The following is a 15,418-nucleotide window of genomic DNA, read 5'->3' as shown; positions in this document are numbered from 1 at the left end:
AGGCCCTGACACAGCTCAGGTCTGCGCCTCCATCAAGGTGAGACCAGGGCTGTGCTCAGGGCACTTGGGGACCGTCCCTTCCACTCTGGCCTGCTCCTCCTCGGTCTAGTCTTTATCTACACTGGGACACCCTCAAGGTGTCAATGTCCTGTTTGGACTTTGGCAAATGCTCCCTTAGAGGCTCAGCAGGAGTGCGGTTCCCACCCTGAGCATGAGGACATCCAGCTTTCGGGGTCTAAGTCTTTCCCAGGACAGACAGTGGCTCTTTGTGGAGCTGGTGGGACCCAGTCCGTCTGTAGCAGGGCCTGCGTTCTGCCTTGTCCCCTAGATTGACAGTGAGGCCCAGGTCAGGGGACACTCAGCACATGTGAGCACAGGTCAGAATGTCCCAGCAGCCGAGGCCTCCCTCTGTCACTGTGGGAAGAGGAAAGGAGGCAGCGACCTCTTCCTCTTTCTTGGGGCATAATGTCGACACCCCGGAGGGGCCCAGCCAGCACATCCTGTCCCCTGTGTCCCCTGTGGGGCCCCAGCTCCAGACAGGGAGGCTGCAGGAGCCTGAGCCATGGCCCCCTGCTCCATTGCCCTCCTGGCCCTTGGTGAGTCCTGGAAGGTGGGGACTGGGTGGGTGGAGGTGACAGGGCAGGAACAGGTCCCTTCCCTGCACAGGCCTGAGCCCAGCAAACCCAGCAGACTCTGGGCCCTCCCCCGGGGCTGCCCCTCACCTCTGCCCAGGCTCAGTGTGACCAGGGAGCACTGGGTCCTAAAGGCAGACACCTGGGTTGGGGACAGGCCCAGCCTTGGGAAGCACTGGGCAGCAGAGAGGCTCATGGAAGGGGCCCTGGGAGGTCTTGTAGCCACCCCAGGGGAGGAAGAAGGCCACGCTGACCCTGGGAGCAGGTGGCCTGGGGAGCAGGGAGGCTGAGTGCCCAGGCTCCACCAGGCCCTGCTGGCCCAGCTCTGGGGGAACCGGGCGCTCTTCTCACTGGGCTTCTCTTCCAGGGCTCTGCCTGGGCCAGGCCATCCACGCACAGGAGGGTGAGTGCAGGTCCCAGGGCCTCCTCCCAGGGCAGCTGTGGACAGGGGCATGTGGATCCAGGAGCCTGGGACCTTAACAGTGTCCCACGCGTGGGCAACCCCAGTGTGGCCCTCATCAGTCCCTGTGTCTCTGCCTGTCTCCTGTGGTTTCCTGGGCTGAGCACAGGGCTCTCCCCTGACATGGTGGCTGTGTGTCTGGGGACGTGGCAGGATGCTCTGATGGCCCCCTGGGAGTGGGTAGGTGGGGTCAGCAGGCCTGGCCTCTCCCACTTTCCCGTGTTGGTGGAGAGCGTCCGTTCCTGCCCCTCAGCAGCTGTGCAGCCCACACCGTTACCAGCCACAGTCCCCACGCAGGCCAGTGGCTGCCCTCCAAGAGGCCCCTGGACTCCCTCCACCTCTGGCTGCAGTGTCCTGAGTGACAGCCACCTGGGCTTCTCCCACCCTGGACCCTGTGGGTGGGGCAGGGGCCCGACACCTGTCCTAGGTCTCAGCCAGGTGCCCCATGTCCCAGGGAGCACAGCGTCACCTCCTCTGTTCCCTGATGTGCCCAGGGACACTTGTGAGGGGTCACAGCTGTGGACCTGGACATGGTCTCCACCTGCCCGTCCTCCCTCCCCAGGAGGCTGTGTCTGTGCCTCTCCTGCTCCTGTCCACACACAGAGGGGCTCTGAGTGGACAGACAAGGACCAGGACTGAGGGAGATGAGGGGAGGAGATGGACTGGGGTGGCCCAAGGGTGGGACATTCCAGTGGGCAGAGGGGTCTGAGCAGGAGGCCAGCTGTGCAGCAGGCGACCAGCCAGCAAGTGCTAACAGGCTGAGAAGGAGGGAGCAGTGTAGAGGACACCCCAAGGCAGAGGCTCAGCAGAGGCCACTAGACCTGGCCCAGGGCAGGGAGGGGTGGGCACAGACACAGCAGGGCCAGGGTGTCCAGGCTCCCGGGGGACCCCGAATCAGGCAGGATGTACCTGGGGTCAGGTCCTCGTCACCAGGTGGGAGAGCAGCTGCCACAGCAGGGAGGATGTGCACAGGAGGGGACACAGGGAGTGGACACAGGGAGGACAGAGGGAGGGGACAGAGGAAGGGGGACACAGGCAAGGAATGTAGAAAGGACATAGAGAGGGGACAGAGGGAGGACAGAGGAAGGGGACACTACATAGGGACATAGGGAGGGGAAAAGAGGAGGGTACATGGGTGGGGGACATGGGTAAAGGACATGGGGAGGGTGAAACAGTGATGGTCCATGTCCTGTGTGTGCTCAGTCTGGTTAGTGTCCATGAGGGTCAGCCCATCCCAGAGAGGGACAGGGGACATTCTCCATTTAAAGCCAAGTCTTCTCTCCCTTCTCTGTGAATTCTGCTGTAGCCCAGACATCCTGGGGGCCAGGTGCACAGTGTCCAGGGGTGGGCCAGATGCACAGTGTCCAGGGGTGGGCCAGATGCACAGTGTCCAGGGGTGGGGCTCCAGTCAGTTCTGGGGGCACTCACTAGTTTATCCTGAGGCTCTGACAGGTCCCTAGTATCCTGGGTACTTACTGGTGGCACAGTGGCCCCTAGGCGAGGTCAGTGCCCAGACCTCCTGACCCTGTGTCCTGGGTGAGGCTCCCCACCCTGTCTGCCCATGACCAGGACCTGCTGGTGAGTGCTGGTGGGTGCACAGCAGGATCAGCTCAGGTGCCACCTGGGTCCCCAGGCCTCCTTGCCCACCCTGGGGGTCTGCAAATGTCACCATAATCCAGGGTACAGGAGAGGGCCCAGGCAGGAGTTAGAGGACACTGTGGGAGTTGAGGGACGGTCCACAGGAGCCCAGAGACCTCAGGTGTGTGACTCTACCTGTGCTCCAGGCAGGCACACAGGGACTGGTGTAAGCAGGTCAGCTCTGGAGAGACCACCGTGACCTCCACAGGTGAGCAGGCACCTGGCGGGAAGGGGCCATGACACACCCTGCACCTCTCAGGATGTGGCCCCAGGGCAGGGACGTGGCTCCTGGCAGGTGACAAGGTGTGGAGTGGTCATGCTGACGCCCACCCATCCTGACCCCAGTCCATCATGGTCACCTCTGCCTCCCTGACCATGTGACGGGGTGGAGTGTCCCCCATTGTCTGTCCTGTTGGTCCAGCTGTCTGGGTGGATCAGTCCCACCTGCCCCCTCTGCTGTTTGCCTGGAACCTTCCAGGAGGAGGAGACCCTGTGTGGACCCTCGGTCATCCCCTCCCTGTCCCCATGCTGTGGGGACCCTGGTCCTGTCAGGGCTTCCCCAGTGTCTGTGAGGTGATGTGTCACGGTCCTGTGCACTGAGACTCCATTAGGACCTGCAGACCCAGAGCCTGTCAATCACCAGCTCAGGAGGTCAGCTCCAGGGTGCACTGGGCTGGGCATGCACCTGGGGACCCCAGCCCCATGCACTCTGGGTACTGCTCACTGTGGCTCAGCACTGTGTCCCCAGGAGACCCTGGGTGTTGGGGAAGGAGGGTCACCCAGTGAAGGGCCAGCAGAGTCCATCCATCCTACCCTAGGGACGCACACACAGGGGTCACCTACCCTGACCCTTTCCGAAGGCCTCAGATGCTGGGGTTTGGGCTGAGAGGAGGGACGGGGACACTCAAAGGTCCAGCAGACGTCGGGCTGGATGAACTGGCCAAGCAGAGACAGCCCTGGTCCAGCCCAGGGTCACCCTCTGCCCTCCCATGGCTGGTTCTCACAGTGGGCTGTGGGCACCACCAGGCCCTGAGCTCCCCTCTCATCCTCAGGTGGCAGAGGCTGCTCGTCCCCCGTGTTCTCCAGGGTGGCCTTGGCCTTAGACTTGGAGCTGAGTTTGATCAAAGGCAGCTGTGTGTGCTCCAGTCACCTGTCCCCAGGGCCCTCCTGTTCACTGGGAGACCTGGGAGGGACACAGGGAGCAGGGGAGGTGGGGCAGGGTGATCCAATGACAGGACAGTCAGGAGAAGGGCTCAGGAGGCCACGGTCAGCCTAGGGGAGAGGCTGCCAGCCCTTCACCAGCCTCTGACTCCTAGGAGTCCCACGTGACATCAGCCCCCACCCACAGGAGTGAGCTCCCCACAGTAGGTCACCTGGGACTCTGCATGGGGTAGTGCCCACTGGGACAGGTTCTGGCCTGGAAAGTGGGGAGTGGCTCCTATTTCAGGGCCCTGGGGTGGGTCTTGTCCACCTGCCAGTGACCTTTCCTGACAGTCTGCCGTGTCCTTCTGCTTCCAGGCTCTACCCCCCAGAACTACAGGGTGCTGAACTGTGTCCGCCTGGGCCTGGCTGGGCTGGTCTTGGTGGTCCTGGGGGTGCTTCTGGGAGAAGCTTGGCACAGCTGGCTCAGGTCACAGAGAGAAGAGAGCCTGACCCCAGGGCCCAGGGGAGATGCCCACAGGACTCAGCCCATGTGGGCCCCAGGGACCCAGAGGCCACCATGGACTGTGCACTCTGGACCTGGACACTCTGCAGGGTCTGAACATATCCTCAACCTGCACGAAGGAGCCGCGTGGACACTTCCCAGCCTCCCTTGTTGTCAGCTCCTGTATCCCAGGGTGGCCTCCACGCTGGACACCCATCACCTGGGCCCTGGCTCCACACCTTCCTGGTCTCCAGTCCCTCTTGTTGGATGACCGTGTACCACTTCCCTGTTCATGTCCCTCCCCTCCACTGTCCTCCACTGTCCTCCTCGTCCTTTATTGCTCTAGCAGCTCCCATGACAAGCGAGGGCCATTCCCCATCTCTCCGTCCTGCCTTGGTGAGGTCAGCAGTTGGGGCTTCCCTCTCTCACCTGAGCACTGACCTCCAGGTTGGGAAGTCTCAGCTCCCCACAGGACATTTGCAGCTGCCTGCTGGGAATCAGGAACTTGTCCCCAGCCCTGCCTTTCCCAGAAAGTCTACCTGACCCCAGCCTTAGCCACACAGGCCCCCAAACCTGCTTCCCCTTGCATGGATTGACCCCTTGTCACCCAGACTCTGTCCGCCATGGCAGTTTCAGACTAGAAGTCTTTCCTCCTGACATGGCGTTGGTACTTCTTCTCACTTTGGGCTTCAATTTGCATGGAATCCCTCTGTGCCATCACTCTCTGCCCATGTGGGTCCTGGGAGCTACAGGGAGCCTCTGATTGGCTGCATGGAGTTGCACATTATTTCAAGATCTCTGCAGCCTCCCTGTGTGTGTTGATCAGAGATGTGCTTCGTTCACATTCACTGTAATTATGACAGGTGAGGATGGAGTGTGTCCACTGTGTTAATTATGACAGGTGGGGACGTAGTATGTCCACTGTGTTAATTATGACAGGTGAGGACGTAGTGTGTCCACTTTGTTAATTATGACAGGTGAGCACGTAGTGTGTCCACTGTGTTAATTATGACAGGTGAGCACGTAGTGTGTCCACTGTCTTAATTATGACAGGTGAGGACGTAGTGTGTCCGCTGTGTTAATTATGACAGGTGAGGACGTAGTATGTCCACTGTGGTAATTATGACAGGTGAGCACGTAGTGTGTCCACTGTGTTAATTATGACAGGTGAGGACGTAGTATGTCCACTTTGTCAATTCTCTTGTGGTTTTTCTGGTGCTCCTGGTACCCCTCTTCCTCTGGCTACAAGGGGGAATTATTGTAAGTATAGATTTTTAACATACTCCTGCCTTTAAGCTTTATGCTACAGGTAAAATGTCCATCACATCATGAAATCAGACTTCAGAGCTTCTCTACATTTTGCTTTACTGTGAGTTTGTACTTTCATTCTTTTTGTGCAATATTTAACCTGGAGACCTCCACTCAGACCGGGGTGTTGGCCATGGCCTTCAAGGTCCACCACAACAGAGATGAAAGTGCAAAACGCCAAAAATGCCAGATGTTGGCCCAGGTGTTACAGGGCTGCTTCCAACCTAGGGAAAGGGGGAGACACAACCCCCCCAACGAGAACCCCCTGGGCCCTGCTTTCAGTGTGGTGATGAAGGACATTGGGCTAGAGCTTGCCCTGACCCCAGGGCACCACCCAGACCGTGCCCGAGATGCAGACATCCTGGCCACTGGGGATTGGACTGCCCCAATTCCCGGAGGGGAGCTGAGGTCAGTCACCCGCCAGTGACTTGCTGGGCCTAGCAGCCAAGGATTGGCGGGGCCCTGGGTCTTCTGTCCCGACCTATTCAATCACCAAGCAGGAACCCAGGGTGGTTATCCCAGTGGATGGGCCCCCATAAACTTTTTGGTAGACACCGGGGCCACATTCTTGGTTCTGAGAGAGGTTTGGGGAACTACCTATCCCTCTGAATCTCCTATTGTCAGGGTAGGAGGTCAAACCATCATCCTGCGCAGAACTCCTCCCCTCACGTGCTCCTTATCTGAGTTCTCCTTTTTACACCATTTTTTGGTTATGCCTCAGTGTCCAGTGCCCTTGCTGGGAAGGGATATATTATCCATCTTGAAGGCCCCCATAACCTTACCCTAATTGTCCTGCCCTACTCACATCTTTGTCATGGCTTTACTCCCCAACTTTACCCCTTTGTGTCTGGTGTGGAGACCCCAGCGACCACCAGAACACACACTTCCCCTCCCCTGTAAAATGGTAGATCCAATTGTATGGATCTACAATTGCTAATTGCTAATTGCTCTCCCTTGGAAGTGCATCTTAAAGACCCTGACCACTTCCCAAACCAGCTCAGTACCCACTGCCAACTGCCAGTCCTAAGGGCCTAAAGCCAATCATTCAGAGCTTACTAAAAAAGGGGTTCCTCCGTCCCACACACTCTCCATTCAATACCCCAATTTCAGCAGTAAAAAAGCCTAATGGAATATACTGTTTGGTGCAGGATTTAAGGTTAATAAATTCTTCAACCAGGCCCATACATCCCTCGTTCCAAACCCTTATACTATCCTTTCCTCCATTCCTGCAAACTCCACCTATTTTTCAGTTACTGATCTTAAAGATGCCTTCTTTTCGATTCCACTATCTGTCTCTTCCCAAGACATATTTGCCTTCACCTGGACTGATCCAGAAACTAGACATTCCCGACAGTTAACCTGGACTGTCCTGCCCCAGGGGTTTCGAGACAGCCCACATAGTTTTGGACAAGTCCTCGCTGGAGATCCTGAGGATTTTTTCCCTCTATGCCCCGACTCAACACTCCTACTATACTCCCTCATTAGAAACCTCAAAGTCGGACACAGCCACCCTTCTGAATTTTCTTGCTCACCGAGGATATAGGGTTTCTCCGCAAAAGGTGCAGCTCTCTCTCTCTGAGGTTGTTTACTTAGGGTTCCACATTTCCCCAGGAAAGGAAGCTATCACAACCGATAGAAAAGGCCTTATTGAAAGCCTTCCAGTACCTAAAACTAAAGAGGAGATTCTCTCGTTCCTGGGCCTGGCAGGCTATGTTAGGGCCTGGGTACCAAAGTGCTCATCACTTGCCAGACCATTCTAGGATCTAGCAAAGGGGAACAAGCAGGAGCCCTTGTGACTTTCAGCAGCACCACATTTCAGAACCCTCCAGAAGGCCCTCTTACAAGCACCGGCCCTACACCTGCCAGAGGTGAATAGGCCTTTTACTCTATGTCCATGAAAACAAAGGGCAAGGCTTGGGGGTGCTGGGACAAAGGCATGGGCCCACCTTCACTCCGGTGGCATACCTTTCCAAACAGTTGATCCAACCGCCCGGGGATGGGCTCCTTGTCTCCGCGCCCTAGCGGCCTCCTATGTTTTATTAAAGGAATCAGAAAAGCTTATCTTTGAAGCCCAAATCACTGTCACCTCCCCTCATCACCTCAAGGACTTGCTAACATACAAAGGACTGCAAACCCTCCCTCCCTGTCAATTCTCTCTCTTGGTCTCTTTCCTCTACGACTCCTCCGTGTCCTTCCAAACCTGGGCCCCTCTCAACCTGGCAACTCTGTTACCCATTCAGGCCCAAGGTCAAACACAGTCCCCAATACATAAATGCAGGGAAATTCTAGAAAACTTCCTCCCATGCCCAATTAATATCACTTAGGGACCTCTACTCCAACCTGATTATACCTGGTTCACTGATGGCAGCTCCTTTATGCATGAGGGGATCAGAAAAGCTGGATATGCCATAGTGTCCCTATCAGCCAATCCCCTGCCTGCAAATACCACCAACCAACAGGCTGAGCTGGTAGCTGGAACTCGAGCCGGCGAATTGGCAGCAGGGAAAAATCTTACGCTTTATACTGATTCCAAATATGTTTTCCACATTCCTTTATCTCATGCAGCAATTTGGAAGGAGAGAGGTCTCCTGAACTCAAAGGGCATTTCTATAACCAACTCCACATACATCCCCCAGCTACTACAAGCCTCCCAGCTTCCTAAAAAACTTGGAGTTGTCCATTGCAGATCTCACCAAAATGACTCCTCCCCGTCACACAGGGGAATTCAAAAGCAGATCAGGCAGCCAGGTCAGCTGCCCTTCCAGACCCCACCGGATCTCTCATTGCCCCGTGCTCTTCATCATTACCCAATAACGGAGACCCACCTCAACATGCCCTCTTTCCTCACCTCCACTCCATTTTCCACTCCAGTCCGCAGACTCTCAAAGCCTTTCTCCACTCTTTCTTTACTCTGACTCCCTGGGATAAAGAAGTGATACAGCAAACTACAGACTCATGCCAGATATGCAAAAGAGTGAATTCCAACACGTCTTCAAATCCAGGAACCTTCCCTTCTCATCAGGCTAGGGGCCATATTCCTGGGGCAGATTGGCTAATCGACTTTACATGCCCAGAGTAAAAAACTTCAAATACATACTAGTTTTAATAGACACATTCTCGGGTTGGGTAGAGGCCTTCCCCACCTCAAATAAGCAGGCTACCACAGGATTCTGGCTATGTCCCCAGGGTCCAGGTGGACGATTGTTGTGTCCACTGAAGACCCAATGCTGGGCGCTCTGCCCTTGTCCCAGCTCTGCAGGAGAGGGAGCTGCACAGCCCGCCTGCTGGGGTTTTACCAGAGCCTGGCTGACCTGGACAGGGTCGGCCAGCTCCTGCCGCCTGCAGCCCTCGGGTCTCCCCTATGTGGGACAGAAACCCTGAGAAGCACTGTGAAGCTCACTGTCCAGGACTGCCTGGTCATGGAGAGACAGAGTGGACTGACCGTGCACTGCTGGACATGACCGTGCACTGCTGGACACGTGCCCAGCCGCACACCTTAGCTTTCCTGAAAAGCCCATGTACAGGAACTGCCACCCCAGGGGATGATGCCAGGGGACTGGGCCAGAGGAAATGGCTCCAGGTGCACCCTGGGGGCTGCAGGAGGAACCCAGGGCCACCAGCTTGTCTTCTGCAACAGCAGGACAGGAGGAGCCCAAGGCCTGCAGGTGGCGGGCAGGGCCAGGGCCACAGCAGGGTCCTGGGCTTCCTCAGAAGTATGCACATGTCCAGTGTTAGGGACAGCCCCTGCTGCAGAGCCCGCAGGCCACGCTCCCCTGGCGTCTAAACCCTCTGCAACAAATAGGGATGAAACCCTGGCCAGGGGCACCTGGGGGCGGAAGGGTGGTCAGGACCCTGTGGGCTGCAGCTCCTCTCCCACCTCTTCAGGGTCTGTTAGGGCTGACCCTATCCAGCACAGGTCTAGCGGTCAGGGAGTGGACCCCAGGTGTCCCCAGGGGGAGAACACAGCTGGAAATACAGGGCCACCCTGGGAGCCCACAGGCAGGGGGTGGGAGTGGAGAGAACAGGAATCTAAAACAGTCACAGAGATGCCCGGGGCTCTGCTGACAGGGAGCAGCTCTCAGAATAGACGGGTGTCCCAGGAAGAGACTTAGAGGGCCACCAGAGGCCGGAAGGGCTGGCAGGACACGGGGAGGGCCTCAGGGGTGCTCGGGATGGCACCAGGAGGGCAGCTCTCAGCTGGAGGTTGCAGCAGTGGAAACCTCAAGACTGGAAAAGAACCAGGACTGCAAGGTCAGAGCCTCAGGACCAAGGGACACAGGGGTCACCTCTGCACCTGGAGCACCAGGAGGAGAAAGGGGACACAGAGACCCAGAGGGAGGACAGTGACAGGGGGTCCCCAGTTACCATCAGACCAGACCCCAGACTCAGGACCTCAGAGACGCCGCCCAGGACCAGGCAGGAGAGCCACTGAGCACCTGAGCTCAGGTGCAGGAATCCAGGATGACGATGGCCACCAGCCCACCTGCAGAGGGACGGACACAGGTCTGCAGGACCACGAAGAGACCAGGTGGGCAGGACGCTCAGGGTTTTAATGTGACTTTCTCACAGTCATGTCCACAGGACCAGCACTCGTTACACTGTGGGCACAGCTTCACGGACAGCTCCGAGTGGGGACTGGCACATGGAGGGCTGCAGAGAGCACTGGGCCAGCCCTGGGTGCGCACAGCATGGTGGGGAAGGCTCTGCAGCCAGCACCCAGCTGGTCCTGCACCCAGTCACCTCTGCTGCCAGGACAGTCTCAGGTGCAGCCCCACCTGTCCAGGTGGCCTTCAGACTCCTGAGGGTCCTTCCTCTCCCAGCTCTGCCCTCTGAGTGTGCCCTGTTCTCTCCTGCTCACCTCCTGGCTGCATCTCGGGTCCCTCTCTGGCTGTCCTGAGCCTGAAACAGCAGGATCCTGAGGACCAGCAGGACCAGGCCAGCCACGCCCATCCTGATGAGGTTCTGCACTGTGCAATCCTGGGGAGGTGAGCCTGGGAAATGGACACAGAGGTCAGAGGTCGGGGAGACAGGATCCCCACATGTCCAACCAGGGCAGCCACCTCCCCTGGCCAGGACGTGACCCTCAGAGTCTAGTCCCAGAGCTGAGAATCCTCCCGACTCCCCTGAGCTGGAGTATGAGCTGCTCTGCGCTGGGCTGATGGTCTCAGTGGCTCCTGAGAACCAAGTAGAGGAGGAGACCTGTGACCTGAGGAGCCCCGTCCTGCCTGGGACCCACCTCCTCGCCTCATTCTCACCACAGGACTCTCTGAGCCCCTCTGAGCCCTTCCTGGTCCCCAGGGTCCCCTCTGCTCCTCTCCCTGTTCCTTCACCCTCTCTGTGCTCTGGGAGGTCAGGACTGTGTCTGAGTCACGTTGCAGCAAAGTTCAGCTGAGCCCAGAGCAACAGCATGACACTTGCAACTGTCAATCATGTGACAGGCACCAGCACCCCATCCACCCACCAAGGTATGAGGACACTGAGGCTCACCCAGGTCCCCAGCAGGAAGCAGCAGAGCGGGGCCTGAACTGGGGGAGTCTGACTCCCAGTCTCCTCCTCTCCACCAGAGCTCAGCCCTGAGCTGGAGGGAAAGAGCCTGACACCCCGATGGCCCTGAGCCCTCCTCTGCTCAGTGTCACTGTCACTGCACAGAGGGGACAGAGCCCTGCAGATGCAGGTCCTGGAGGCTTTCCTGGAGGCCCCTCTCCCAGCAGGGCACAGCCAAGGTCAGCCCTGAGAGGCACTGAAGGTCAGGGCCAGGCCTCTCCTCTGCCCTGGGAGAAACTGAGGCCCAGAGGGGAGGGGCTGGTCCCCGTCAGCATCTCCAGAGGGGGCTGCTCCCCCTCAGCTCAGCCCTGCCCTGGACCCCACCTCCCACCAGAGCCCCTCACTCACCACTCTGGGGTCCTGGGTCCGAGGGGGTGAGGGGCTGGTCCTCAGGGCCTCCTGGGGTGGGTGGGAGGTGAGGGCTGGGCTGACTGCCCTCCACTTCAGCTGGCTGCTGCTCCCCAGGCTGGGCCCAGAGTCACCTCTGCCTGGACCTCCCCCTCATGCCTCCGAGCCCTGAGCCCCAGGGCCTGAGACCCCTGACCATTCTCTGCAGCGCGCTGGACATAGCTTAGCTGAGTTTGTATCTGGACTTTGTATCTCAGAGTGATTATTGGTTGCCCAAGAATTCAGGACACTGTCTGCACAGAGGCCCCTGAGACTCACCAGCTGGTGACCTGGGTCTTGAGGGTGGGGGGCTGGGTCCCCCAGAGGGTCCTGGGAATGAGGAGAACAGGAGGGTGAGGGGTGCAGGCCGCCCCTGGGGACTGTCTCTGCCCATCCTCCTACACCTGCCTGGCCTCCCCAGCACCATCCTGTGCCCACCTGCACCTTCCTGATTCCAGTGGTGGGTGGGTGCACAGGCTGGAGGACCCCGTTGGCCCCTCCTCTCTGAGGGGTGAGTCCCATAGTCCGACCCTCCCTAGGCCCCTCACTCCCATCCCACCCAGAGCTGTCCTGGGCAGGGCCCTGGGGGAATCCTTGAGCTCACAGAGGATGGGGTCAGGGTCACTCACCTGAGACCACCAGGTCCAGGGGGGCACTGGGCCATGACAGCAGGTAGGGGTATGAGCTGTGAGAGCCATAGCACCTGTAGGTCCCCCCGAGGGCTGGGGTCACAGCTCTCATGGAGAACTCTGCCTGGTACCATGGGGCTCGGTACTCTGCTCTCAGACGCAGGGGGGGATCAGCTGCCCCCTCCTTGCACAGGAGGAAAGTGTCCATCTTGATCTGTGACTGACACAGCAGGGTCACATTCTCCCCTGAGGACACTGTGGGACCAGGCTGCACTGAGAGGGAGGGTGTGACAGGGAGCTGTCCTGGAGAGAGGAAGGAGGGTGAAGGTGGCCCCAGCTTGTTCTGAGCTGAGACCTCCCCAGGGCCTCTCTCTGAGGACCCTGTGCTCTCTGTCTGTCTCATTGTCTCTGATCCTTCCTGTCCCTGTGTCCCCTGTCTCTGTCCTCTCTGCCCCTCCCTGTCTCTCTCCCTCCTGAGACCCCACATCACCCTGGCCATCACCTCCTGGGGCTCCCCAACAGGGCTGTGCAGAGGCTGGGTCCCTGACTGCACCCCTGGGCTCCTCACCTGAGACCAGGATGTCCAGGGGGTCACTGGGGGCTGACCACTCAGAGGAGAGGCTGTGTCCACTGTAGCACCTATACCGACCCCCGTAGGAGCTGCTCACAGGGCCCAGCAGGAAGTCGGCCTGAGAGAGCCCAGCCTGGGGCTGCTGGGCTGGGCGCTGGGGGAGGTCCTGTGCCCCCTCCTTGGACAGAGTGAATCTGTCATAGGTGACGTCTGAGTGACACTGGAGGGTCAGGGTCTCTCCAGGGGCCAGGACAGGGCCCTGCTGGGTCAGGAGGGAGGGCTTCCTGGACACCCCTGGAGGAAGAGGAGCCTGGGCTGAGGGCTGGATCCTGCCAACCCCCTGCCTCCCCTGTCCTGCCTGCAGGTCACCCTGTCACACCTGGGTCTCTGGTCAGGAGTCCCTGATTCTCTCCCCTTTCTCTCACCTGGGGCCATCCTGAGGAAAAGGCCCCGAAGTCCCTGCTTTATGTCCCCAACTGTGTCAGGGGAAGATGGTGCTTCCTCACCTGAGACCAGGAGCTCCAGGGTGTCACTGGGCACTGACCACACCTGGGGTTTGCTCCTGTAATAGCCGTAGCATGTGAATGTCCACCTGTGGCTGGGGGTCACGGGGCCCACAGGGAACAGGGCCTGGACCTGCCCACTGGGGTGTCGCTGTGAGTCCAGGGTCCAGGTGAGGTGGTGTCCTCCTTCCTTGGTGAGAACAAACCTGTCATATCCCTGCCCTGAGCCACACTGGAGGGTCACCTTCCCTCCTGAGGTCACCACAGGGCTGGGCAGGGCTGAGAGCCTGGGTTTGCTGTAGGATCCTAGAGAGAAGGAGGCAGGTGTTCATGGCTCCCTCCTCCCACACCACCCCCAGCTGGGCTGTGAGAGGGACCCCTGGGAGCAGACCCCCTCCCTGAGGGCAGAGTCTGGGGCTGGGACCCCTGAGTGTCCTCTCACCTGTCACCACCAGCTCCAGGGGGTCACTGGGCTCTGACCACCCAGCAGGGCTGAGATAGAGGCATTGATATCTCCCTGCATGGTACTCAGTCATGGACGGGATGGAGAACTTGGTCATGTTCCCGGGCTCCAGTGGTCTCTGTCTGTCCCAGGGCACTGAGAATCCCTCTTTATCCAGACGGAACTCCTGGGCCTCCAGGGGCCCCTCACACCAGATGGTCACTGACCTTCCCCGGGCAATCACAGAGCCTGGCTCAGCCCACAGGGTGGGCTTGGGGAGGGTACCTGCAAGGGAATCAGAGGTGGGTCCCAGCACAGCCCCTCAGATCCCAGCCCTCAGCCCAGCCCCCTCCAGGCTCCCAGCCTCAGTCCCCAACTCTGTTCTCCACCCACTGCCCAGGGTGGCTCCTGGTCCCCAGGAGGAGGACCTGGACAGCTGGGGACACTCACCTGCCTGCCCTCGGGTCCCGGGGCCCAGAGTCAGCCCTGGAAGAGAGTTCCTGTGAGAGGGGAGGCCCTGAGGCCTGAGCAGGCCCTGTCCCCCCACAGCCTCCTGGGCCCTGGGTCTCCTGATGGCCAGGGCCTGGCTGTGGGCAGGGTCCCCCCAGAACAGGGTGTCCCCTCCCTCCTTCACATCTCACCCAGGCAGAGCAGGGCCGTGAGGGTGGGGGTCATGGTGTGTCCTCCCGTGGTCCCAGGGTCCAGATGGAGGAGGTCACAGAGCTGGAGGACAGACACACACAGGGTGTGGCCACTTGGAGGCCGGGTTCTGCCTGTGTGGGCTGTCACATCAGCTGCCCACAGGAAGGGGAACTGCCCTCCCAGAGCCTGGCTCTTGTCCCCAGGACTGGGTGGGGTGGCCTGGGCTCCCTGCAGGCGGCTCAGACAGCAGTGCTGCCCTCTCACCCCTTCTGCTGTCTGCCTGACCTGTCCTCGTCCCTCCAGGGCCAGGACGCAGCAGCAAACTCCCTGTGCCCTCCTGAGCCGGCCCCTTCCAGGTGAGGGTGACCCGGGGCTGGTCCTCTTCCCAGGGCCTCCCCGGGGCTCCCTCAGCCCGTCCTGGGCACAGGTTCTGGTCCTTGCTGGGCAGTCGTCTCCCAGCCCTGGAGGTGCTCTGGGGAAGGTGCAGGTTCCTGCTGCAGGTGGGCGCAGAGCAGCAGACCCTGAGCACCTGGCTGTGAGCCAGCTGGAGCTCGTGTGGGGGACAGAGGGACACAGGGGCCAGGGCAGGACCTGGGGGCTCCTGGTCTAGTGTGGGCTCTCTGCTGAGCAGGTTCTGTGTGCGCTCTTCTTTCTTGTTCTCAGGCACAGCACCCCCCCACCCCCACCCCGTCTCCCTGGAGCCCTCCTCTGTGGGTGTCCTGCCTCCTCCGTGTCCTGTTCCCCAACTCTGAAGTCCCTTCTTGATCCTGGGGCTCTGACCTGAGCTACTGGGCAGGGCTGTGACTAGTGGCCTGAGTTCTGTGCCAAGTTGCTGTGCCTTCATTCAGTTGTGGCCTCATGTCCCTCCCTGTGAGAGCAGAGGGGTCAGCTCATGGCAGAATGCACTGTCATTCAGTAAAAAGGTCACCTTCTGACTCAGACTGAGTGTTTGGTCTGGGATTTGCCTGTATTTAAATTTTCCTGTCAGTTTTTCAACCAGGTATTCTCAGAAGGGCC

The 15,418-nt window shown here is 59.3% G+C and overlaps 1 protein-coding gene across 6 annotated transcripts; it reads right to left on the bottom strand.

The window, feature by feature from the left end:
- Positions 1–10,454: 10,454 nt before the first annotated feature.
- Positions 10,455–14,434, bottom strand: LOC144250337 (leukocyte immunoglobulin-like receptor subfamily A member 6). Of its 6 annotated transcripts, none has more exons than XM_077792935.1 (8): positions 14,401–14,434; positions 14,210–14,245; positions 13,760–14,044; positions 13,321–13,623; positions 12,812–13,108; positions 12,244–12,546; positions 11,894–11,944; positions 10,455–10,674 (listed from the first exon to the last, which is right to left on the bottom strand). In XM_077792935.1, the coding sequence occupies exons 1-8, from the start codon at positions 14,432–14,434 to the stop codon at positions 10,538–10,540; spliced, it is 1,446 nt and encodes a 481-aa protein (XP_077649061.1). In that variant the 3' UTR covers positions 10,455–10,537. The 6 variants fall into 6 exon arrangements, with proteins under 6 accessions (XP_077649061.1, XP_077649060.1, XP_077649062.1 ...); XM_077792934.1 differs by lacking the exon at positions 11,894–11,944 and adding an exon at positions 10,765–10,857; XM_077792936.1 differs by lacking the exon at positions 11,894–11,944 and adding an exon at positions 10,813–10,857.
- Positions 14,435–15,418: the final 984 nt, after the last annotated feature.

Source organism: Urocitellus parryii, chromosome 15, assembly GCF_045843805.1.
Source record: "Urocitellus parryii isolate mUroPar1 chromosome 15, mUroPar1.hap1, whole genome shotgun sequence".
NCBI lineage: Eukaryota > Metazoa > Chordata > Mammalia > Rodentia > Sciuridae > Urocitellus > Urocitellus parryii.
This window is presented reverse-complemented; position numbering and strand designations above follow the sequence as displayed.

Bases quoted from the DNA above. Each gene is read 5' to 3' on its own strand.
- LOC144250337 (XM_077792934.1), bottom strand. From the start codon at position 14,434: ATGACCCCCACCCTCACGGCCCTGCTCTGCCTGG. The intron at 13,109-13,320 runs GTGAGGAAGCAC...CTCTTCCTCCAG, and splicing joins CCTGGAGCTCCTGGTCTCAG to GGGTGTCCAGGAAGCCCTCC. The intron at 10,675-10,764 runs GTCACGTCCTGG...TCCATTTCCCAG, and splicing joins TCTGGGACTAGACTCTGAGG to GCTCACCTCCCCAGGATTGC.